Source organism: Bombus pascuorum, chromosome 3 (genome assembly GCF_905332965.1).
Source record: "Bombus pascuorum chromosome 3, iyBomPasc1.1, whole genome shotgun sequence".
In the NCBI taxonomy this organism is placed as follows: domain Eukaryota; kingdom Metazoa; phylum Arthropoda; class Insecta; order Hymenoptera; family Apidae; genus Bombus; species Bombus pascuorum.
In genome coordinates this window covers 5368392-5394166 of record NC_083490.1, presented here as the reverse complement: position 1 = coordinate 5394166, position 25775 = coordinate 5368392, and the positions used below count along the sequence as shown (strand labels likewise).

General features: G+C 39.6%; 1 protein-coding gene across 6 annotated transcripts in view; it reads left to right on the top strand.

The window, feature by feature from the left end:
* The window catches only part of LOC132905110 (protein sickie), a 192660-nt gene that overhangs the window by 83866 nt on the left and 83019 nt on the right, over positions 1 to 25775 (top strand). For all 6 annotated transcript variants that reach the window (XM_060956079.1, XM_060956076.1, XM_060956077.1 and 3 more), the window contains one exon: positions 7522 to 7685. In XM_060956079.1, coding sequence (XP_060812062.1) covers positions 7522 to 7685 — 164 coding nt within the window. The remainder of the gene's footprint in view (positions 1 to 7521; positions 7686 to 25775) is intronic.

Sequence of the window (25775 nt, the reverse complement as noted above, 5' to 3'; positions counted from 1 at the left end):
GATCATCAATTTTGAATATAGGTGCATGAATGTGATACTTTTCGAATTCTTTTTACTCCAGCTATATTTCCTTAACAAATTGCAAATATCATTGCAAGCAATATCTAGCAAGAAAGATTGCTTTTGGTAGGTAAAATTTCTGTGCACGTTGCCGCAATTTGCATTTGTATACAGTTTATCGTTTCTATACGGTTGAAAAATCATCCGCCTAAAGATCGTGGCAACTTCCAACGAGGTTTTCTGTGTAGGGCTTTCACTGTCGTTGCAAACTGGTCCTCAAAAGAACTGGTTAAGCATGCAATTACCCCTAATACCGTGTATAAATTACCAGATTCATTCACGCGAACTATTCAGTCACGTTAAATATACTAAATACGAATTGAGCTTATTTATAATATACGTTTATGTCGGTTTCTAAAATACCAAAATCTCGAATAGCATAGAAGTGGCTTTCATATACATATATGAAAATATAGCCAGAAATCCTGTTCAGCGCGATACCTTAATTATTAGAAAAACTTCGCTAAATACAGTTCAGGTTTCACGCGAACCGGTTGAATCTGTAATTAACAAGTGTTATTTATGTTCTAATGTTGCAAAAAAAAAAAAAAAAAAGAGAAAAAGGAATCAAATATAACAAACACCAGATAAATTAACCATACAAGCAGTGGATCGATTTTTTATTTTCCATAAAATTTTTATCTTCGGAAACGAACGCTACCGATCTTCCATGCGATCGTCGATTCTTCTTAATTTTCAGATTCCTTAAAATTAAAATCCAACTTCTGTTCATTCTTATCCTTCTTCGTCTTCGTTACTTACGCGATTAACGCGTACATCAGCTCCTTCTCTTATTTTCCGTGATCCACGTCGACTATCGCATAGCGTTTTTCGTGTCGCATTAAGAGTCTGCTTATGACAAACTTCCAACAAGATACAAATTCCATCCGCGATTTTGTACAGGAAAATATGAAAGTCGGCGACGCGATTAAGAAGGGGGGCAAAGTACAAAACGAGGAAGGAAGACGCGGTGGAAAGTATGGCAATTAGTAGAATCGGTCCGTGACATCAGTTGACCGACCTCTGGCTACGGTTATCTGCGCTAGGTGCAGAACTATCCACGTAAATGGCGCGCCATAGTCCGATATAGTTAAGCACATAGGAGAGGAGAGTTTCTAACGGCACTTTTGCCTAAGCGCACAACACCGGGGTTAGGTTGGACTCTCGGGCAGATAAAAGCTGCGCCAGATGCCTATCGACGCCACGGCACCCGGCGACATTCCTTCTAATTGCTTCGAAACTAGCGGGCTCGATCCGCGCCGATTTTTCGAATCCACCGACCAATTAGATCTGGCCACGAAGACACGATCGGGCTCCGAGGTGGGGTACCTGCGTCGTTCGCGCTTTCACGAACTCACCTCGCAGCTACGCCTCTCCAGTCTCCAGACTACTCGTCTCGTTCAGGTAAAACCGTAATTTTACGCGCTGCTCCACCGTCCAACTCTGTTATTTATCGCCGTTAACTCGTTAACGATCTCGATTTTTTATGGGCGATCGACGTTACGTATGCCGCGCCACGAGAGCGCTGAAAACAGCTCGCTGGCGAAGGCAGTATTCTTCGCGATTTTTCCCCGTCGACAAACACAGCTCCGAGGTGAAGTATTTTTCGTTTGAATAGGAAATTTAGAAGCTCGCTTTTTAAGCAGCTATTATCTACCGTGGTATTACGTGTTTCGTAAGAGATATTAGATCTAGTCGATATATTATCGCTGTGGAAAATCTCTATGGATAGTCAGAGAGATGTTGAGTATCGTTCGAAGAAGGAAATTCCCCCGGTTAAATGTTTAATCGTATAAACGAATTACGGGTTAATAGCGTGAAAGGCATAGGACACTCCATTTTAAATGTAAACTCGAAGTTTATCAGGACGATGTGAAAATATTCGTCTTAACGATACGTTGTAATTAATCAACTTGAGCCGCACGTGTAGTTTGTAAACGTATCGTGCATGCGTTTCGTCATACGCGTATCGCGTAGCATATGTACGTCGCTTCGATACGTGCGCATGGTATCGGAGATAAGAATCTCGTTACATTTTCCAAGAATCCTATCACTTTTCGGAAGTGCGTGCTTGACGCTTGAAGTAGCAGGGATGAGAAATCGGATATCGATCCTCGAGGGTCTCCCATCGGATATGGAAGCCAGAAGCTTGAGTAATTAACGGAACCCCCTTCCCCTTTGCCCATAGCTACGTATACGGGTGCATACGTATCTACATGCCTGTGTCTGCATTAATTGTCTCCGCGACGTGTCAATATCATGCGACTGCACGAAACACAAGCAGCGTTTGTGTGCGTGCCCGTTCACGCGGATTGCATATGAAATTCTTGAAACGTGATCGACCAGTCGCGTTAACAACTTGTAGAACTAAAGGAGCAGCGTATCGAGTCGATAACATGTTTACTAATTAATAGATTTTATTTCGGCATATGACGACTTATTGCCGTTGTTTCGTGTGTCACGTGACGATGTGAGTTGAGCGTGAAATTACGGCAAATAGCGTAACTGTAAATTTCATGACAAATTTTTTTTGCACGTTTTTAAATTTAGGGATCAGGAATAGGTGTATTATTTATAAATAGACTATGGGATTTTATAGAAATCCACATTTTTACGAATATAACCGAGAAAATGAAACCTTGTTAGAAAATTGTTTTTCTCGCTAAATATCAACAGAGACTACCATACTCTGGATATCTTGCTCCATTTTGCAAATTGTTTCCATTCTGCGCATTTTTCCACTTTCAACTTTCTCACGACAATGTACGGTCTATTCGTAACCGCACAAGCATTAATTTTTCAACTGGTATTCAATACGACGTTTTCTTTCATCCAGAGTAGCGATCCACCTTTGAAGTTAAGAACTCTTTTCCTATCGTTCTATATATTATACGTCTGAATAGAAATGTCAATTAGCGAGCGATTAATGTCGTAGAGAGTCGCAATCGAGCTTCCAATCAAGTGTCTATAGTTGTCGTATTTGACCGTCGAACTCTGTTTAAGCCGCTTAGAGCTTTCAAATACCGTCCTATCTCGTTAGGTTCGCGACAATTGCCGGTATCCGCGCAAGGCTGTATTTCGCTAAGCGCAAGCTTAGAAGTTTTACGCCCTTAGTGCCTGATCCTCGATGCTCCGAGTTTAATAATATTTTCGATGACGTATCGCTATTCGAAGAAACGTCGTTTGCTTACAAACGAGGAACAAAGACATCGTAAAGATGATGTTTACAGCCGAGGCACGTCATATCTTGCCATATTAATATGTCGGCCGGTTGCAGACAAGTCGGCAGAAATTGCAAAACGTGAGAGCAATGGCACTGCCGTTCGCAACACCAGCCGGGGACATTAATTCCTGATATTACCCTCGTAAATATTCGCCAAACGCTCTATCCCGGCCTTCTTCGTAAGATTGAAACGCTTTTTTCTTTCGTTTGACGCGGATCCAGCGTCCCTGCCATCGCAGGCCCAGCTCGCGGAAAGGATTTCAATTTTTTTTGATCAGTCGACCTTCTACCGCCGATATATCACGCTACAAATCTCACACGCTGTTGCGCCCAACGAATCTACGGCAGAGAAAAGCCCGTAAATCTCGATGGGCCGCCGCGTCGTTTCTCTTTCACAGAATACGAATGATTTGAAAACCATTCTTCCGTCGATATTTGCTCGAGCTCGTGATGTATCGGCCGACTACTGAATTCATAGAGTATTTCGTTTGGATAGATATCAGCGTTATCGATACACCGAAGTATTACGGTGAAACAAAAAAAGCGGACATTGAAGACCCGTGAAACGTTAACGCCGACTGCTTTTACATTTTTTATCTGTGGCGTCGGAGTACTTTCGCTTTCGCGTAAAACAGGTTACGAATTATTTTTTAACTAGTTTCTTACTCTATCCACGCTGATTGCTAATCGTCAAGACTACCGTCGTCGTTATAGGTACGTTAGTATTCTTCTGTTGGGTTGGCAACTAAGCGAATGCGGATTTTGTCATTAGGTGGTAATGGATACATCCGGTATTGAGCCGAATAGATATCCATATAGATAGGAAAGTGTCGTAGTAAAAGTTGGAGATGTATTATGTCTGACCAATGTCCTGATACTGCGATGTTGAACTTACCGTTTAAATAGCAATTACGATACCGTAGAGAAACTTGAAAAATGTAATCTACATAATATATAATTAAGCATATATATATACACTATAAACACTATGGAAGACAAATTTCCTTTAAGAAATTTGTCGGCGTATGGAAGATGTAATTATTCTTTCCTTGTGTAGAGGTGAACTCCATTAAGTTAAATATAGGAGTAAGTATTTTAAACACTGTCGAGAAATGGTAGCCTTATGTCTTATCTTTACCGAACATACCATGAAAAGAGAAAAGTGTATTACAAGCAGATGAAAATAAAAGATAAAAATGAAATAGTTTGAAACGGAGTATGCGTGTGGTAGTCGTATATGCTCGTTTTCCTACCATTTCATTTGTTCGCGTTTTCTCGTGTTAACTAAATAGAAACTGAATAGAAGTATTTAATTTAATATTAAAAGCTAAATCAACGATCCACGGTGCTCGTATTTATATCTACGTTATCTCAGCGCAGTTTCGAACGTGTGGGTAGATGATTCGTTTTTAAGGAGAATAACCGGTTCTATATGGATTCTTACGAGCAATATCGTCCAGTCGACACGGCTCTCGTATCCTCGTATATCCCCAGGGAACGTTTGGGATGTATCTCGCTTATCAGTACAAATACAGTTCCAATAAACATCTGACCATCCTTTATGCATTATAATACGGGCATAACCGTGCCATTTCAAATTTTTAATCTAGTCGTAAAAGGAGGTCGGCTATTAACGCGTCTTGTTGGGACAATTTATCCTGAGGCTTGGAAATAATCGCAACTTACGTATATCCTGTAAAATAGAGGCTTAACAACGCGTTCATACGCATATCATGTATATTAATCAATGCTTGTCCAAGTAGCATGAGCTGAGATAGATATTTCGTTAAAAAGATGAACGCATCAAGGGCTGGTTTCTGAAACAGCACGTCTACGGTACCGTAAAAATTATTCGAGAATTAATTATCATCGTCGTTGAGCAAGATTATAAATTACAATTTTAACCTGTGAAATACTGTCCTTTGTTAGCTGGTATGGTATGCTACGCTATTCGCTGGACGTTTGCAAAATTTTATACGCACACGCAGGTGTAATATTTCCGTAATAGAATAAATTTCAATTGATTTTAATTTTAATGTAACGAACATCTACGTCTATGTTCGTCAAATTTAGTTTCCCCTCGAGAGAGAGCAGATAAATTCCACGTATTCGCTGACATTTCAATGAAAACATCCCAAAACGAGAACAAACGAATTCTTTTAGTCCTGGTTTCCAGGAAAGCGGCGCTTTTATTGGTTGATTCATCAACAAAGGGAATAAGAAATCTGGCTGAATAATGGCGCGTGTAGGAGAATTGGGAAAAAGCCGGGGCTTCTTTGAGTACCTACGTGCCGACGTCATCGTTTTAACCAAATATTTACCGTTCACTGATGACGCGACCAGAACCGATGCACCCAGTGTTGTTAACTTGCTGCAGACAAACCATACATTTTACGTTTCCACGAGTTACTTCTTAGTTAGTTTCGCGAACGCTCTGTGTCTCATGGGTTTTGCCTCCGGCGTCTTCCCTTTCCTTTTCGCCGATCTTTTCCTCTTATTTTATTCCCACGGGAGCATCTATTCTTCGTTGCGTTCTTTCACTCGATAAATAATTTCTAGCCCATTTGCAAACGTATTTGTGTCCCGTTAAATACACAGTATATACGCTGCTGCGTATAACAACTAACGAAAACATTGGAGCACAGTATTCGTTAGTACCCTATGAAAATTCCGATATATTCCTTTGAAATGCAGATGTTAATTGTTCTCGCGATAAAAGCCACAAAATTATGCGTGACGAACTAACAGGGCGGATGTGGCGGCATTTGAAAAGGTGAAAATGATTTTTTCCGCATTACTATTCGAGATACCTCGCTTATTAAAATTTGTATCACCCTCTCGTCACCGGGTTGCTGATTCAAAGAAGTTCTGCAGACCGATTTCACGGCACCCTACACCAGAACGAAAAGGAAAGTACGACGATGCTTCGAGGAGAAAAAAGTATTCCGTCGAAGGGAACGCCGTATGCTACGAACGCGAAACGACCACCAACGAGACTCTCCCTCTTCGTGTTTTCGTTTACCAGCGTTTTCTTTGGGCCACGTTAACGCCCTCGTCGAGTTTCCTTCTTTTTTCCCCTGGCTTCGCTCTCTTTCTTCTCTCTCTCGTTGCTCCTCCGTCTCTTTCTTTCTTTAATCTTACTTTTTCCGACTTGAGAGCACATGATTTCGGTATGCGATCCGGTTGCACGTTTATACCAAAGCTACACCGATGAAGAATTTCCGTCGGCGTTCCAACGAGCTCTGCTCTAATCGTTCGGCCTGATTTTCCGTTCACGCGGCGCACGTGCCGTGTCTGAACACATGCGAGTATTATTCCCTTGCTAGCCGAGTGACGCGATTCAGTCGAGATTACCTCGGTGAGCAGAGAGAGAGTAATTAAGTGGCATAATTACCGGATGGTTATCTGTACTTCCGTTTCGACGAGTCGACGCGACGGCGTGAAATTTCATCGTCGCGTTACGCGTCGCTGCCGTAATGCTTTACAGCTTTTGATGCGATTCGTCGGCCTGCTTGAAAAGCTTAAGTACAGCCTCTGGCCTTTGGAAAACAAACAGTTCTCGGAAAGGCAGTTTTGACCAGATCCGTGGAACAATAATTGCACGGTCAACAGTCGTGACCGTGAACGTGATGAAGCATCGTCGGTAGTCGCTTGCCTATCGTCAACGTTGAATGGATGCTGCTCCATAATCGTCAAACTTGAAATGTCAAAAGATACAGAATAGCCATAAATAGGAGACAATCTCTTTAGCGCAGAAGGATATAATTTGAAGAGTATGATGAGAAAAGATCACGAGTGTTTCAAGTACTAATTTTCCAATTACAGCCATGAGAACGAATCTCGTCTAATATTAAACACTTACGTTAAATAACCGAATCTTCATCCATTTAACGTTGAAAAATTTGAAGGTTTTGTAATTTCTGATGTAATTTTATCCCGAGAATCTTCCGAGTTAAATGTCCTAATCTTTTAAAGTCCTTTCGGAGATACGTCAATAATAATCCTACTGACGTGCAAGCGTAAATAATTTCGCGACATGGTGCGTTTTGTCATTTCAATGCAAATCAAATACAAGAACGGAATTAGGTATATGATGAAAGAAGGAATGTTAGGAAACTAGCTACCTACAGAGTAACAAGCAGATACGACCATCGTTTGGGACCAGAAACGATTTCAGTCTGAATAACAGTAACGACCCCATTGGGACGATGCTTTCTAAATTGATCTCTTTGTTCCAGATTGCCGTCTCCGTACAATAAGCAGTCGGCAGTGGGTGGTGCAGGTGGCGGACCCGGCGCTGGAACGACGAGTATACCCTTACCTGCCACCGTAGCCGCCACCAGGAGATGTCCTCCAGACAAGGTTAGGCCCGCTCCGACGCCGACGCATCAATCACAACTTGGTAAGTTCCCTCGTTTCAAGCGGAAACTTTGCAAAGTATCGATTGGCTGTACTTGCAACAGCCTCCACGCGTTTAATTTTCCAACGATGTCCGTGGATCAAGATTGTTGAGCTTTACGATTGCTTTAATTAATTACGAGGATAAGTAACATTTTGCTAGTAGAGTTTTTTAGTTAATTAAATTGAATTGGTTAGTTTAACGTCGATATATACTTATCGATAAATTTGGATTTGTACTACGTTAGATGGTAATATGTTGACGTAACTAATATATTAAATTACGAAGTTTCGGGTGCAATTAAGACAACTTAAGCGATATTTATGGCCACCTTGGGATTTAGGGTAGTCGCATACGTTACAGCTTCATGATATAATAATAAAATATCATTTAAAATACGGACGACGAACTAATAGGGGAATTAAAAAAAAATTTGACACTTTGCACGAATGTAGTTCGTGTTTTTCAGTCTTCGAATCGCCGTGCTTCCCGTGTGAGATAGGTATTTACCAGCTAAGATAGAAAAATAAAATAGAGGATTAAACTAAGGAGAAATTTGACATCTATCGATGTATCGAGGAAAATTATATGCATAAAAAGAAATATAGTATTCGTAATAAAGCTAAAATATATTAGAAGTTGCTTCCGAGGATAGAGTAGTGTCCTTTCAATGCGAAGGATTAGCAGAAAACAACTGTCTGGTCTGTATCCTCTTCGCTTTATTTAAAATATTTTCAAACGCCAGTAAGAAGGAAAATTTTATAGTGTTCTAATAAAAGTAAAGGCATTGTCCTACATAAAAGAATGTACGATAATGCGAACGTTATCAAGAGAATTCAAAGTAACAAGCAGGGGAGAATAAAAGAAAAAGTGAAAAGTCAAGATTAGATTATGCAAAAGAAACGGAACTGTTTTTTCCAACTCCCCCTCTACTCGTGGCGCAAATTGCTTTTTATGGAAAGTCATTAGCGACCGAATATCCTGAACAGTTATCGCAAAGTAACATCCTGCCATGATCTTTTAGTGCCTGCAGTTTATCTGTTTCTGGCATTCCCTTTCATTTTCTCGACGCGACTGTCAGTTTTCCCCTCGCGATACTTCACGTTTCTCCTTTGTTGCTTCTCTCGCGATTGATGTGTCTAGCTTTCTACGTATTTGTTCGCGTCGAATTTTTCACCAACGCGTTTTCGGTATATTTGTTTACGAGAAAGATATTTTATTTTAACGCTATAAAAGAAAATTCTTTATAGTTTCAGTAAAGATACAAGAGATGTTTTCTTAATATAGAAAGTATAATCATTTTCATTATATTAGTTGCATCACAATCATCTGTCTAATTAAAGTTGAATAATATAAGTTCCCACAAACTTTCTCAAAAAGCAAAGTCAAGTCGTATTATTTCTACATATTCTATGTAATCGAGAAGTAATTTACTCGTCTCCTTTCTTTAAAAATATACGTCTTTTATCGCAAATCTCAAATTCCTGTATCTTTTCATTCTTTAAAACACTTACAACATTCTTCGAAATACATATATTACTGATAAACGAGCGAATTTATAACTCGATACAATGTATTACAAATCGGTAGTTCTATCGTTCGATTTCTTAATTAAAATTAAAATTTCACCGAGTCGCATAATTTCTACCTATACCGTTTATTAAACGCGCTTCAATTGAACGAAGTTCTTAAGATCTTGAGGTAACACGTGGAATTTATTCTTAAAGATACAAAGGTTCGTCGAGGGTGGCAAGCGGCACAGTAGATTCGGTACCGTGTTAAGGATACCCCATTAGCCATTAGTCCTGTGAATGGCTTTTAGCAACCCTTTGCGCATTTCTGGCTGCCACGAGAGATCTGGACCACCATGGAAACTGGCTTCCATGGGGTACGCGACCCTGTGTCCCTTTTAAATATATGAGCTCTCTTGTACTAACGTCGACTTCTCTCTCTCTCTCTCTTTCCCTCCCTCTCCTTCCCTTTCACCCCCATACACTCATACACATTTCCCTCTGTTGTACATACATATACGGTATTGCCCCCTCTATCGTGGTTACATGCACGCATATCAGTCGTTCTATTTCGTGCAAGTGTAGCTAACCGTGTTGAACAAAAGTGCGCCGTATCTGCGCCAGTTTCTAACTGTGTTAGTATTTGTTCTAGCTTATGTATGCGTGTATATACCTCGGTCACCCTATTTCGTACGCTCGTGGCTCGAATAGCGTGTTCTCATCGTAGTAACACGTATACATACACATCGCGAAACTCCGTTAGGTCCAGTCGACAAGTACGGCTGATAGCAAGTACGCGTGTGTACGCGCTTGCACACGTACGTATAATGGTGGGTAACTCGTATGGACGACGATATTACCTACATCTATGGTGGCCGAGAGGAGGTAGGTAGCCCGCTACGAGATGGGGTGGCACCCCATAGTTTATACTTTACTCTCAACTCCCACGTTTCCAGGGCGGCCACGGCCAGATGTGCACGCCGATTTACAGTGGTCCTCAACCTACGGGAATAGTCACCCTGTTTAGCGCAAAAAATGACACGACCGGTGCAAGTCTTCTATATGAGAAATATTACTCGGCGAAACGAGAGTCTCGATTCGTTAGATAGAAATCTTCGTGGTCCTAAGATTAGAAAGAACCGAATTTGAATAGATTCTGATTGTATTAAATCCAACTTTAAATTAATTACACAAAGGAAGGTAAAGAAAGACGTTTTAACGATACACGAGTAATAATTTCGCTTGATACGATACATAGAGGAATATGTTATTCATACGAGCGTAAATATATTCATCGTACTAGCCAAACAAGAGATAAATTTCTTCCGAGAGGTAGAATTAATTTGCTTCTCTTTGCGAGGCATAAATTTATGAAAATGACTACAGTCGACTGCAATGATCCTGACACCTGAGTTAAACCTGTCAATTATTAACTCGTTGTGCGTTTAGTTTGCATAACATCTTATCGCGTTACACAATGCTCTGTAGTCGACAAATGCGTTTATGAATAAAACATTCCGCTTAATGTACAATGCAAATTGATACAAAGAAATTTACCTCTTCGACAGAAATCGAATCACGTCCGTCGCACAATGGAAAACAAATTTCGAATACAAAACGTTTTCTAAACGCGAATTGCCTTCTTCGTGGATATATAAGTTTGCTTACCCCAGTTGTTTACACGGTTGAGGATCGCTGGTAAGTTTGAAGGGGATGCAGTTCTCTCATATATATCGTGGCTGTATCAAAGCCAGCGTGTTGCGAGCGGCTGGATACAGAATGTCTTTCGGTTCGAAATAGACTTCCACGTCCTATAACGTGTTCATAATATATGTACGAGCACGCATAAGCGCGCGTACGTGCGTAGACAAGACGTGCCGTCGTTCGTGGTTTACGATATTATTTTAGGAGCCCTTCGTCGCTTTTATTCTTTCCTTTCCATCGTTCATCCAGCAAGCGGTAGAGTAGACGGTCTAGGCGACAGGCCCTACGCGTCTAGGTCATGGTTTTGATTTATGCTGTTTTAGATGGGTTCTAGAGCGTTCTCCCTTGATAAGACAATTTCTGGAATGTGAAAGATGTATCGCTTAGGTACAGGAAGAGTGGATTTCCTAGAAAGATTTTGGATTTAGGGTTTGTGTTTTCTTTCGACGATGTATCGTGCCGTTTTCACCGTTATCGTTGTTTGCCTTAGACTACGGTTAGGTTGCTTAATTACGGTATATCTAACTTTAATTTGTCTCGTTTCGTTTCATTTCTATCAATCACGAAACAGGAATTATTAATTCTACCTTCCTCGCTGATGGAAATGTTAATTGTGGTGTTTCTATCTGATCGTGAGTATACCGAGAAATTACATGGTCAGGAATATTTTACGCGACGCATGAATTAAACCTAAATAAGTATGTGTAGAGTAGATGGATAATAAAAACTTATGGCCCTTGAAACTCTGTTAGTTCATTCAACGGACGGAACAGTAAAAATCGGTTGCCAAGAGAAGTTCTCCAACGAAGAAAATGGTAGATACGCTTTGTCAAGTGCTATTCAGCTGGCAACCGGAGAGAGTTAATAAAAACATTTCGATAACTTTCAACAACACACTTCCATCGGTTTGAAGTTGCTCGAATTGACAGTCAGATTGCATATTCTTGTATTGCCCTCACTACCATTCCATGTATACAAAAACGGAATACGTTTCTGCTGAAAAGAGTATTCAAATAACAAGATAGACATTGGAATATCCAAAAAGTAGTACTTATATATCAACAGAAATGTTTTACGCTTCACAACTTTTTATCCAATACGTAATTATTGTAATTTTTAATAGACCTTTCTTAAAAAAAAAAAAAAAAAGAAATATCGATTGAACGAATATGAAAGAATTTGTAGACGAATGAATACTTTTATTTGATATTTGAATGTGATTGCAAATCGATTCAGTGGCGCGAACGGTCCGCTTGAATTAGAACCGAATTATCCTGCACGGCCCCTTCGGGAAATCTTTCCCCAGAAATCATCGTTTTCATAAAGCGAACGTTCGGCGGCGCAGTCGCGTGCAGTGACAGCTTAACTCCCGCCACCCCGAAAGCTCGATAAATTTTATGGCTGTTCTGTATCTGACTACTGGAACCCCACCAACATCTTTTGTAACTCTCGTCTATCTCTTCGAGCCGAGGGTACAAAGTTGCAGCTGCTACTCCCTTTTCGTACGAAAAAAGTACTTTCGATTTTTGTTGTTTTCGCTAAAATAATTTAGCATCCCTCAGGAATAAACAACATAAAAGGTATTAAAACACTGTGTCATAACTTTCCCGTTAATCGTTCGTTGCTTTGCTGGTGTTACAGAGTTCCATTATAAAGATATGATAATTATTGAAATCGATAGCTTTTAATTAAATAGTGAATTTTCATTGTCAACGTTAAAACGCATGAACATTTTTAATTCCGAAATCAGCATATCTATGTAAATGATTCTGCTATTTCAAACTTGACGAATGCTTCATAAACCTGCTGATATAATGCTTTATTGACGGAAACCTACATCATAAATGAGCTTATGTACGTATATTCAGTCATATGTGTATACGCTTATGGGTACATAAGATTACTTGCTTGAAAGCACATGTACATATGTATCAAATTCGTGCGCAGTGTGGTATTTACTTCAATTAGCGAAGGTATTACGAAGGATTACCAGAGGTCCAGAAATGAAATGCTACGGCACAGGCAAGCTTATTGATCAAGCTTACTTTGAATCCTCTAAGAAATCTACTATAAACAGAATCTGGACTGAAGTAAGAAGAGCAAATGTTTTCTCGCCGAAAGGAAGTAAATTAAATCAGCTTAAAGCCATCTAATTTATATTATTCCCACGTAAAACATGTACATCGAACGAAAAAAAGAGTCAAGGGCATTGCACGTTTTTTCGGCATGATGTGATCTCATCTTGCGACAGCTAATTCCTCAGGAATCCGATAAGGATTCTCAGGCGGAAGAGAAAAAAATACGAAAGCATCTGCATTTGTCAACAGCTGGAACACTCGAATAATTGTAGTACTATCATTAAACAGCGTTGCTCAACGCGAACAGGAAGTGCCTATCCGCTAAAAAAGGACTATATCGAGTAGGTTTCGAGGTTCTCATCGTTTTATCCTTTGATTTAATTTTTCATACGAACTTTTTGATAAGAAGAATCGAGAGAAGAAGCACGATGAATACAATGAGTAATATGCATAATATTGTAGTGCCACGTTCGAACGAATAAAACGAGATGAAAATAAACGTGCGAAAATCAAACAGACGGAATAAGAGCATGCATGCTCGTAGATATTTGTTTCAATTACAGTGGAATTACATAGAGTAAATCGTTTTTGCCGGCAAACGAATCCCTCGTTGGGTACGAGCTTAGCATAAGCCTTGTAATCCTGCAGGAATCTCCCAAAGAGACATCTTGGACCGCGACAGAGAACGAAGTGAAAAAAGAAAAACGGTCTCGTGTTCGTCAGTGTCGATATCGGCTGTCTCTTTCGTATCGTCTTTTGCTAGACAGAGAGGAACATAGAGACGAAGGGATATAGAGAGGGTTCAAAACGGAGAAGGATACGACGAGGGACGGTAAACGAAGGAAGAGAAAGGAAACGGGAGAGAGGCACCGAGAAAGACAACGAGAGAAAATTGAAGTCGCGAAGCACACGTAAGACCTGCACCCGGTCTTTAACCCCGAAGCACCCGAGAAATCAGTGGCTCTCACAACATTTAAAGGTATCTCGATCTACTTGCCGTGAAATTTGATGAAGATGGTTTGACACGGGATGGTTTATGGAACGAAATTCTGTTTCATTCCTACTGATCTTGAAAGATATTTGATACAAATATTAGCTGAAAACATTCCCGATTTAATAGTACAATTTTACTGGATAATTATTTCGCCCCCGTTTCTACCGACCAGACGATTTTTTCATTCTAGTAGATCACTCTAACGACGTATACTGCAGTCAGAAGATTGCTTGTTCCCGTAGAGGTCTGTTTGCTCTTTCCTTCTTTCTCAGTTTCATTTTTTATTGCCTTCCCGCTCTTGGCGCTGCACGCTAAATTGCGTACCCCGTTAGAGGCAATACGCGAGTGCACTTGGAAAGAGGGAAATATTTGTCATATGGCTCAGTTTGTGCTAGTAAACGTCGTTTACGTAGAGAACCACTGACTAGATGCTCTAAGACCCTTAAATCTTTCTTTCTCTGTTTCATCTCCCTTGCTCGCGTTCGACCGAGTTAAAAATACTATACCTACTCGTGTGGTGCACCGGCTCAGCGCACAGGTTTTTGAAAATTGCCCCTCGATAACGCCGCTCTGGCCGAGGGGATGAAACGATGCCAGGTTCGTAGCCAGGTTCTTTTTTTCAACAGAATCCTTTGTGATTGTTAAACGCGGTGATGAACCGAGAAGATTTAATTATCCTTCTAACTCGCTACGTCAAATATTCTTTTGTTACGACGTGCGGGAGAGTCTCGTAACTCGTGAAAGGGTTGGTCGTGATAAAAATCTGCAGTTGTCCTTGACGTTCGTGTCACGCTAGTTGCACCCACGCACATGAAAGCGTCTTTCACTTGTTAGATGTAGCTTTATAGTCTGTTTATAATTAACTTTATAGTCTTCTCTGCTTTAAATTTAATGTCTCCGCGATTCGTTCTTTGTTAATGGAAAACTATTTAGTAGCAGCTGATCTGCGTTAAAATTGATGAGAAATTTCTAGACGATCTCGTACCGAGTAGTGCAGATCTTTAAATTACATTTGCAAAGTTTTGCTCTGTATTATCACTACGTGCGCACATACTGTACGGTGTCTTGGAAAGCACAAAACAACTTACTCGTTAGAAACAAAAAGGGCAAGAATCATTCGCTTCCTAAGCGAAGAGAGAGAGGAGAAAGATCGAAGACCCGAAGAAACTGTGCTAATTATAAGTACAAGCTTTTTCACAGTTTAGCGCTCGTTATTTATTCGTTTTGAGTCATTCTGTAAAACCAGGAACAGTTCGTATCCCTCTATCTCCATCTGTTGGTAACGGAAAACCGAAAACATAATCAAAGTAAAAAGCTAAAAATACATTACTTAAATGTATACTTAATGTCAGCAATTGCTGAAACGTCTTTGCTAAATATACAATTTTTATCTCACGTGCAGTGTCTGTAAAAAAAAATTGACACACCTTATTTTCCAATGAATCGTTTTTTTTATCACGTTCTGTACATTTCGTGTTCATAGTATCAAATTTTTATAGCCGTATGAAGATACTGCTAAATGATACGAAATTTAATTGTACTTGGACCTAATTAACTAACTTGTAAACGCTGTAATAAATACAACGATGGTGCGAATATTTGTGTAGCCACTGTATAAATATACGAGGTAGTCCACCTAACTTTATCACCTGGAATATCTCGCTTGTTTTTAATAATATTAAAAACTGTTTCAGGTACAAGTTGAATGGTTTCGGGGAGAACATAATTCTCTTTTTATTAAATGAACGCGTAGAAGACTTATGAAGATCACCGATGTTCTTTTTTCTTTTTAATGAAATCACATATTTTTTAATACGTTAGTGGATGCAGCTCGACGTTCTCTATAAAAACTTATAGCTGGGATATTTTTTAATATTTTTAATATTACGCTACATTAAGTATATTACATTATATTACATATTATATTACATTTTTAATATTACAGGCGAGATATTCCCGGCGATAAAGTTAGATGGACCGGTCTGTGTATATATATACATGTATGAACTTATACCTATAAAACTTGCTAGACTACCTAGAGTGTCATGGGAGATACTATCCTAACTATCATGCTAACTATCCGGGTACTTACTACCTTCGTTGCCAGGGTTTATACGGTTCTTCCTATCACCGTGACGCTTATTTAATCACGCGCTCTACGCGCATATAGATGCATTACTTCCTTCGAGCTATCCTTTCACTTGGTCATTTTTGCAGCCTTACAGTAGATTATCGCGATTTTTCAGAGAATATTACGAGGTTAATCGTTGCTTCTTGCGCGCTAAGGGTACACTTTTGTCGCTAATAATAAGTCCACCTAGACGACTGTAATCGTTTACTGGCCTGCATGAATCTTTTTGCACCATGCAGCAATTCGTCTCGTAATTTCTTATCAATATGGAGGAGCACCGTTAATGTCGTCTATGCAAACAAAAGCATAGCGGTGAACTCGATATCGACTGTGCATTTCTATTATTTCTATTGTTGCTTTCATTAGATTATGCACGCAACATACGCTCCTCGCCGGTATATTTATAGTAATCTAGGTTACCATTGAATTCGTTTACTTCTAAGGGAATGTATATTTTATTTTAGTCTCTCATCGGATAAACTCGTAATTGCATATATATATCATTTTTATCAGAGCTCATTAAACAGCGTACAGAACATAAAGGTAGCCGCGTTTGACTTCTTTGAAAAAAGCTAGGAGATAGAAGATAGGGAACAGAAAGAGTATACGCGTAGACACCCTTAATTACACAGATTTTACGTAGAAGTAACGATACCTGATAGTCTTTTGATCACTTTCCTTGCGAAAGCATTTGAGTCATGCTCGTGATACTTAACGAATACACATTGTATTTATAACAAAGTTTGGTTTCAACGCTAACTTCATTCTTCGAACTACTGTTCGCTCACGCTATTGAATAGAAAATATGTGTAGTTATTCGATAGTTTGAATAACAAAGTAATCAATGTTTTTCGTATCGAATAGAGGTTATATATAATTATTAAATAGTTGAACAAAGCCATCAGTATTTTCTTCGTAACAATGTTTTTAATTACACCCTCATTGTACAGTAATTATTCTTACAGAACCACAGTTACATAGTTAAATGTTAGTTTATTATTAAATTACTGGTTAGATAGTTCCCATTGATTCTCGAGGAAATTTAGTTTACACACTGACCACACATCGTTAAGCATTCGATAATGAAATACATCACTATCATAATTAACCGCATTGTTAACCTCGCAGCACTTGGCGCCTTCAATTTACTTCTACCTCGTTATCGCTACGCAGTTGCTCGTAAATCGCGTAATTCCATGTTCGTATTATCGCAAACGTCGAACGTATAGAACATGGATTCGAGCACGTATGCAGTGAATAGACAGTAGAAGCACAATACGAGATGAAACCAACCATAATGTATTATACCAGGATCTCTATTAGAGAGAAGATAGACGGACGAGGTGGATGAAAAATGAAGTGGTATGTGTTGTAGGTTGAATAGCGCTAGCACCGCTGTTCCAGGCAAGTCTTTATTTCCCCGAACGTATCCCGAGAATGTGCTATGCTAAAAATTTGTTAGCTAACTTTTTCTACCTTCTGTTGGAACAACGTACAACTTTTGTCGGTATATTTTATGTCCAATCACTTGATCTTAAACAAATCCTGCTACGTTCTGTCGGTCATTTTCCATGCAATTATATTTTCCTAAGAATAAGAAATATCTTTACTATTTGAACAAAATGTTACGTCGCGCGAGATGGTCCGTGCGACGTCCCTCTCGATCTGGCCGTCAAGTCCTACCCCTTGTTACACTGACCCGCAATAAACCCATGGAACCACCGTAAACCGAATCTTTTCACCTTAACTTCTATTTGTATAAGTCCTTTGAACGGTCCTTGGGTTTGTTGCACACTCTTGCTAATTACGGAGAAGGCAGATGTGCGCAGCGAAATAACTGATTTTTCCCAGGAACAAGAACACCCATGAACCACATCTGCAGGAGACTTTCTCCTCGTATTTTATTTATTAACATTGGCTATAACCAATGGGCATCGCGGATCGTTACCCTCACATTTCTACCGAAAAGTGTGAACAACGAATCCGCGATCCTAGTTGAAAAAGGGTACCCACACCGAGCTTTCCTCCTAAATAGTACGAGACGGGTTTGTTACTGTTCTTACTCCTTGGACAGTCAAGTCTACTGTTCTAACATTTTTCGGGCAGTCAAATCTATTGTTCTATCAACCCTCGGGTCAATCATTATACTTTCCGACACGACGAAGTCAAATAATTTCTGTCTACGCTATAAGTGTTGTAATCTGGTGGAAATATATACATATTATATAACTGTAGACTACAGTTGTATTCAACAACAAACACCCCTATTATCCCAAAAGAAATAAAGGGATCGCTCTGCTCGTGGTGTCGATTCGTATAATCGTAACGAGAAATTACGACTGGACGAAAATACACAAAATATAGAAAACGTTTTATCGGTATGTGTTATTTCTTATCTCAATCTGACGTTAAATATCTTCTTCAAACATTACAAATTGTTTTTATTTATTAAAATAAGAAGATTCAGAGAAATATAATAGTTCGAAGATTATTATTATTATCAATGATACGGCAAATATTGAATTAAGCACAGTTCGTTTAATAAAACCTCTTCGCATTTACCGTTGTGAACCGGTACTTCGAATTTGACCAAAGAAACGTCGAATTATAACGCAGTATATAAATATTCCGACTGCTCCACCTACGCTTTAATACATAACTTTGTTGGAGGGATATGTATAGATGACGTAATATAAAAATGATAATTGAGAAAATAATAATTTAGTAAATATATCGCAAGAATATTTTTTATTTTGACATTCACTATTTTTATCTGAATAAGCGCGAAAATTTCTGGGTGGCAACGCATGTACGGATCTTGCTGACGCGGGTTTCGCTCCCTTTGCTAACAGCCCCTGCAATAATCGGCACGTTGGCCTCCTGCGGGTCGTTTGTTATGCAAACAGACTCTTTCATTTTTTATCGAAGCGAAATCTTGACAAGGTATGTTTGATGAACCCGTATCATCGAATATCAATTGAAAAAATAAAATCGCTTCGCTGAATCGATGTGCGATTTTTAAAGTTTCATTGAATCGCCAAATTCGATCGTTGCTTACGAATTCGTAATCTGGTCGTGCCAAAAGAAATAGAAATATCGTTTGAAAGATTCAAGTCTGCTTGTTAATTGTTACGTATAATAGAAAGCAAACACGATTATTTCAAATAGAATGATACTTATGTAAGCAAAATTAACCAATCACTTCTGATTCTTGAGAAATTATTCAAAATAATCATATAAGTAATATTTGGCCAACACTCAGGAGGATTGGTGCTCGCTGCCGCGTCAAAGGAGCAAAAAGCAAGGATACGAAAGTGTATGAAACGAGTTCGCGCCTCGGCACGTCTACTCTCTTTGTTTCGACGAAAAGCTCGGAAGATCTCAGTGTCTTCTATGGTGTAGATTCGCCGCGACTTTTACCCTCGACAATTTCGAGCCCCCTGCTTTCGCGGCCCTTAACCTTTCCCATCCATCCCATCCTCGTACGAACACGTATCGCACGAAGTTGGTGCTCAGGTGTGTGGCCGAAGCTGGAGTGTCACCAAGAGGGAATACGAGCGACTTTCTAAAGACACAAACTGTATTGACAGCGCACCCGCTTTTCTCCTGGAAATACGTGCTCTCATTCGTAAAAAAATCCTATACATTATACGAGGAAAGCTGCGTGCGCGTTATAACGAGTGCCACCTTGATCGACAATACGCGCGTGCGCCAGTTTCACTTCGCGAATCCTATAATTGTGCAGTGCAGCATTCAGTTATTATATTAAATCTGACGTAAAGGAAAACTCGCAGTGGTTGATAATAAAGAAGAAAAGATAAAAAAAATTAATACGAAATAGTAACAATTTTTATATTAAAATTATACAAAATCTTTTCAAATAATACAACTTATTTCGTTCAACTTTTATGAGACTAACGAGACAACACATACGTTTTAAGGCAAATTTCAAGAAAATTGCTGCATCGCTAAATTTTCATGCCGCCATTGAAACCTTCCAAGTACATAACTCTAAATTTGAAGATTACGATTAATTTATATTTTTAAATAACAAATTTAATAAAGCTTAAGTATACTATAGTTTGTATTGTTATATCGCTACTTGCATTGTTAAACAAACCTGGCTGGTATGGTTTAAAGGCAGAATAAATTTTTATATCGACGGTTGAACAAATCTACATGAACCAGCCATTCGCGACGGAAGAAAAATATCGGTGAAACCTCGAAGCCAACCCTTGGCGAATAACGTTGACGTTGTATAGATTTTTCAGCGCATAGCAACACGCATCTTTCCACGCGCCCGTTTCCTTTAATACGCGGCTCATATTCAGCCGTGTACCTACCGATACGTTTGTGTATAGATTTTACGCTTGCACGCGAACGACCGTGGTCTGTGTGCATTTGTGTAACACCGCCGCGATTCTCGCCGGTTCACCCCTCGAACCAGTGCGCAATCCCGCGTGCATTTATCGCATCCTCGAAAAGATGCGCCACGAATCAGGACTGTCGCAGAGGGTTCGAGGGCAAATGAAATGTCGGAAGTAAAAATCAGTTCGACGTCGGGGCGGCTCGCGTTGACACGCGAATTAACTAAACGCGAGTTCCTTACTTTGCGGCGTACAGGGTACCGGAATGATAGGGAAGCAAGCACAAGGCACAAACATTTTCTTTTAGCTCTCTGTTCGGATTCGAGAGACAAAAGGTGAGACGTGCACAATGTGTTACTTCTCTATACATTTGTATTCGTTGTCGGCACATCGTTAATAATTCGTCGTGAAGCATAAACGTTTGTCTTGCATTACTCTCGTGCATTTCACACTGCACAGTTTAGTTTACTATTGAAATAAAATACGAATAGAGAAAGTAAAGGTATGAGACGAAGGAATTGAATTGGATCAAACTATAAGATGATTGGATTGTGATTTAAATTCGTGGATCGTAATACGAGCTCGTATTCATTGTCAGCACGTCGTTAATAATCTGACAAGAAGCGTAAACGTTTCTCTCGTATTAGTCCCGTGTATTTTTCATTGTACCATTCAGTTTATTATTGAAATGAAACACGAGCAGAAAAAGTAGAGGTATAAAACGGACGAATTGAATTGGATTATAATATAAATTGATATCTTGTTTCAATCGTGTTTGAATTAACCGTTACGTTGAATTTGTGGTAAAGCTCGTTCGTCTAAACCATCAGTTATCGAATGGTGGCCTTTCTTCAAATACGAACGATGTTCCACGATGATGAATGCGCTGCTTGTACAGCTGTGTTTTTGTATTCACGGAATAGTTACAAAAGAATGTTCTCGCCCTCCAATAGACGGTTTTATTTTTTAATTTCACTCTTTGTAAAGTATGAATGGGACAGCTTTTCTTCTATTGCTGGCGAGTTGCGTTTTATTTGACAGCATTGAAAGAGGTTTCCAGTTTTTCGCTTTAAAAAATTCCACATTTTCCATGAACAGGACAATTGGCTCGGAAATGATGTATTCCAATCGATAGTCAAAAATTCCGACGTACATAGGAATGATATTTTGATTCGTTTTTTAGCTCAACAATTTTTCGCTGTTTTTCCTGTGACGATTAATTCGTAAAACTCGAAGCTTGTCCAAACGCACTGAATGCAAAGAACGCGTGCGAGTGTTCGATCAAACCAACACCTACGAACATCTAGGTGTCTAGCAGATACGTGTGAATTTTTGTACAATACGATAGGAATCTCGCAGCCGTCTGAAGTTTAACATCGAATACGTCAGTGATAAAAATCAGTTCCTTTTCAGCGAAACCGACTGGAATATCGTCATAGTTTGGGATATGCGTCCTCTTTCACCGGGTAACAAACTTGATTTTACGAGCGTGAATGAAATCGTTTCAATTTTGCGTTTACGGTCGACGGTGTACCCATATAGTTCTCGCGACACTGAACACGTGTTCCCTAAACTCCGACATCGGTAATATTACTAGCGATGCCATCTCAAATTGAACTTATATTGATAATTTGTTAAACTACACGAAAGATCTCGTACCGTTTTACCAAAAATTAGTTTCGTATAATTTCGCATAATAAAAATTTCGTACCGTGTTAAGTTATATTAAACTTCAACCACTGATAAAACTACAAAGGCGAACATCAAAAAGCTTCAATCTCGTGGCTTTCTTTCATCCGCCAAGAAATCATTCCTGCCACAGAATATTTGCAACATTTTTTCATGCTACTAAATTTTCATAACCACGGCGTTTGCCAATAGGAAAGCTTGGTTCACAAGCTGCGACGTGAACGCGTACGTATATACGGAGCACGTACACAGGTCGTCCAGGATGGCTACGACGAAACGGATGAAAAGGTAGACACATAGAGAAAATACTGCAGGGCGAGGGCCAGAACTCTTTGAACCCTCTCTCTGTATTTTCCTGTAGCGTTCTTTCTCTCGCTTCTTCCATGTTGTCGTTTCCACGGTCTTTCGCTCTCTCTCTTTCTTGCTTTTTTCTGCCAGTGCTCCTCTGGTAGCTCTCGAGCGTCTACGGTTTTACTGGTTATACCAGGAGCCAACGACGCCGTCGTGCTGCATTTCCATTATCGAATTCCTCGCAGTCGTTCGTCGCCCACGGTCGTTTATGGTCGCGCGAGAGGGTGACATGTTCTGCGTAAGATTTATCCGCGAACGAAGTCACGAGGAAAGCTGTGCTTGTCATCGAACCGACCTCCAAGGTAGGACTTATTCCGCTGCATCTTTTATTTTGTCCAGCCCTCTTTCACCGATACTTCCCATTTATTTCGATTACGCATCCCTCTTTGTCCTTTGTTTATGTCTTATCTCACCGATGAACGCGTTGACCCTGCGAATGCTTTTGTCCGCACGATCTTTTCTTTTATTTTCTCCGACGTGCGCTCTGTCAAAGGGAAATTTAGATTAGCGAGTGCTACCGATATTCATCCTGTGTATGATTTTCTTTCATCTCGCCAGTTTTTACAACAGTGACAAAATACAGCGCGTTTTTTGAGAATAGTCACATACGCAACTTGGTTTATTTTTTTTTTTTTTTTTTTTTAACGTTTTCCTCTGTTGCTTCTCATCGCTCGAGTTGCGTCGCACGTGGAATATATACCTATTCGACGAACAATTGCCATTTGGTTCGCGCGTTCCCAATGCGTGGGATGTTTCGAGTGAAAAATGTGTTTGCATTCCTGACCATGTTCCACGATTTTATTTTCCTGGAAAAAAGGGTGCTGCCGCTGCACCGTTGAACGAGAAAAGATAGAAACTGGCGCCAAGGTTTATTTCTCTTGGTTGTCACGGCCGTTGTTGTGATTTTCTTCTTTCACGTTCTATTCTCGATCGCTATCTTCTGAACTACAAATATTCTGCTCTTCTTTTCCTTTTCTTTTTTCTTCTTTTTTACGTCTATTCTATCTTGTACAGAGTCAGTCTACGCCTCGATTTTCCTACCACGTATTTCTCTTTATTTGCTCTTGCAAGTTTGTAGATTTTCAGATAACAAATGCTTTCGCATTCTCATGTTCTCGTGCGTATTATTTCACACATAGAACATCGATAATTTTATGACAGCTAAAATACTCTGTGGTTGTTTAAACAAATACTCCTTGTTACCTTTAATCTGGCATTCCACGTGGAAATCTGTGTCCGATATTCTTTGCTCTTCTTGAATTCACCACTGTCGTGCTCCGTACTCAAATAGTCAACCAACCACTTGTAGATTCAATAGGCGAAATAAGGTGACTGTTTCGCAACGTTACGTACACTTTCCTTTTACGAATTTTCACTCACTTTTATTCCTTATCGCTATACTTACACATTTTTCTTACGTTTAGTATTTACAAACCTCCCTTACAATTATAAAATTACCTACACGTTTCCGTAATTAACGTTACAACTGAACCATATTTTTAATGAATTCATTACGAACTAAAAGTCGTTGCATTTTGCTTTCGTCCACGTAAGGTAAGCTCCTCCATGCTTCCCAACAACGTACAATTAATTAACATTTAATTAGATTTGTCATCATATAAGAATAATTTTAGATTTCGCTTTTCTCGTTAAGACGCTTAAATCGGAAAGATCGTGGAAACAAAAGAGAACAACCGAGATGGACGAAGTTGTAAAACTGGGTCAGTATCGTGGGACGAATGATCGAAGTTTGAAAAGACGCGTAAACCTCCACTTGAGTGGCATTCATTGGTATTTCATCCGTATCGCATTGCACTTCTCTATTCTTACCTGTGCCCACGTGTGAACGCACGTAACCGCGCGTGTCGTGTACGCGTCAAGACGTTCTGAAAAGGACACGCAGTCGACACGTGTATCTGACAGAGAAGAGAGGGGTTGATCGTTGAAAAGCAGGAGATTCCAGGAGGGTAGCTCAAAGAGAGAGAGACAGAGAGGGAAAGAGAGAGGTTGGCGAGCAAAGGGAGGACAAATAAGGGAATCTAGGAAAAAAGGGAGAGATTGCAATTTGCTGAACTTCACTGTGAAACGAGACAGCTGAGTGACGGCGAAGCTCGTCGTGCTCGGGAAAAAAAATTGCTGGCTGTGTTACGTCATTCCACCGATGAAAGTACATTCTTTTTCCTTTTCCTATCTGTCTTTTTTATTCTTCTCTTTTTTATTTTTTGTTTCACGACGCGCGATACGATTTTCGACGTTGTTTTATTAATACCGAATCGGGTGGTGCACCGATAGAATTTGAATAATTCGCTGGAAATTATGAGGCGACCAGAGAGCGGTTGGGGAAACGATCGATAGCAGCCAATCTTGTTTATCACTCCATTTATATTTCAGCCTTTAATTAGCAGCTAAAGCAGAGAATTTCACTTGTTATTTTTACCAACAATTCTTGCACCTGCCCCCTATGTACACCACAAATATTCGAAAAACGAAGCGGGGAGTGTCGCGAAATATCGAATATGGTGCCCGACGTCTAAACCTGCGATACAACTTTTTTTAATTTAGAACGTTTAGATCAACTTTATTAATACAGAATTTTTTCATCGATCCCTTTATTTTATTCGATGATATTCATCTTGGCCTTTTTCTTCGATCGGCTGCTACTCCTTCGGCAATTTCAAGAGGCTCGATTTGTTCGTAGTTCCCTTCAATCCTCCCATTCTAACTCGTTTCTTTCTGGATTCTTCGTACACCTCTCTTTTCGATCAGTGAACTTCCTTTCTTCCAAGTTGAAGCGTCGCTGCGATGAAAATAAAACTTGAAATAAAGAAGGTTTCTCAAAGGATGGGATATATATTTTCCTTTTCCTTCTTCTTTTTCTTTTTCCTTTCTTTCTTTCTTTTTTTTTTTTTTTTTTTTACGTACCCAACGATGTATCCTGGACATTCATTTCTGATTTCAATGCGATCCTTCGTTCCTCGTGCTTCCTTTCAATTCACCTCGGCAAAGACCGGATATTCCTTTTCTCCAACTTATCGATTCTCGAGTTTTTCAAGTGAGAAATAGACGATAATGATCTACGTCCCTCCTTGCTGACCGACAGAATGGGGCTGCCGATTCGTTTGCTAAATTTATTTGCAAGTCAATGTTAGAATCCCACAGGATTTCTGTGATCCTCGATACCGATAAACGTTGAATAAATAACTCGTACTCTGCAGATATTTCATAAAACTATCTCTTACTTATACAGATGGAAGTTGAAAGGATAGCA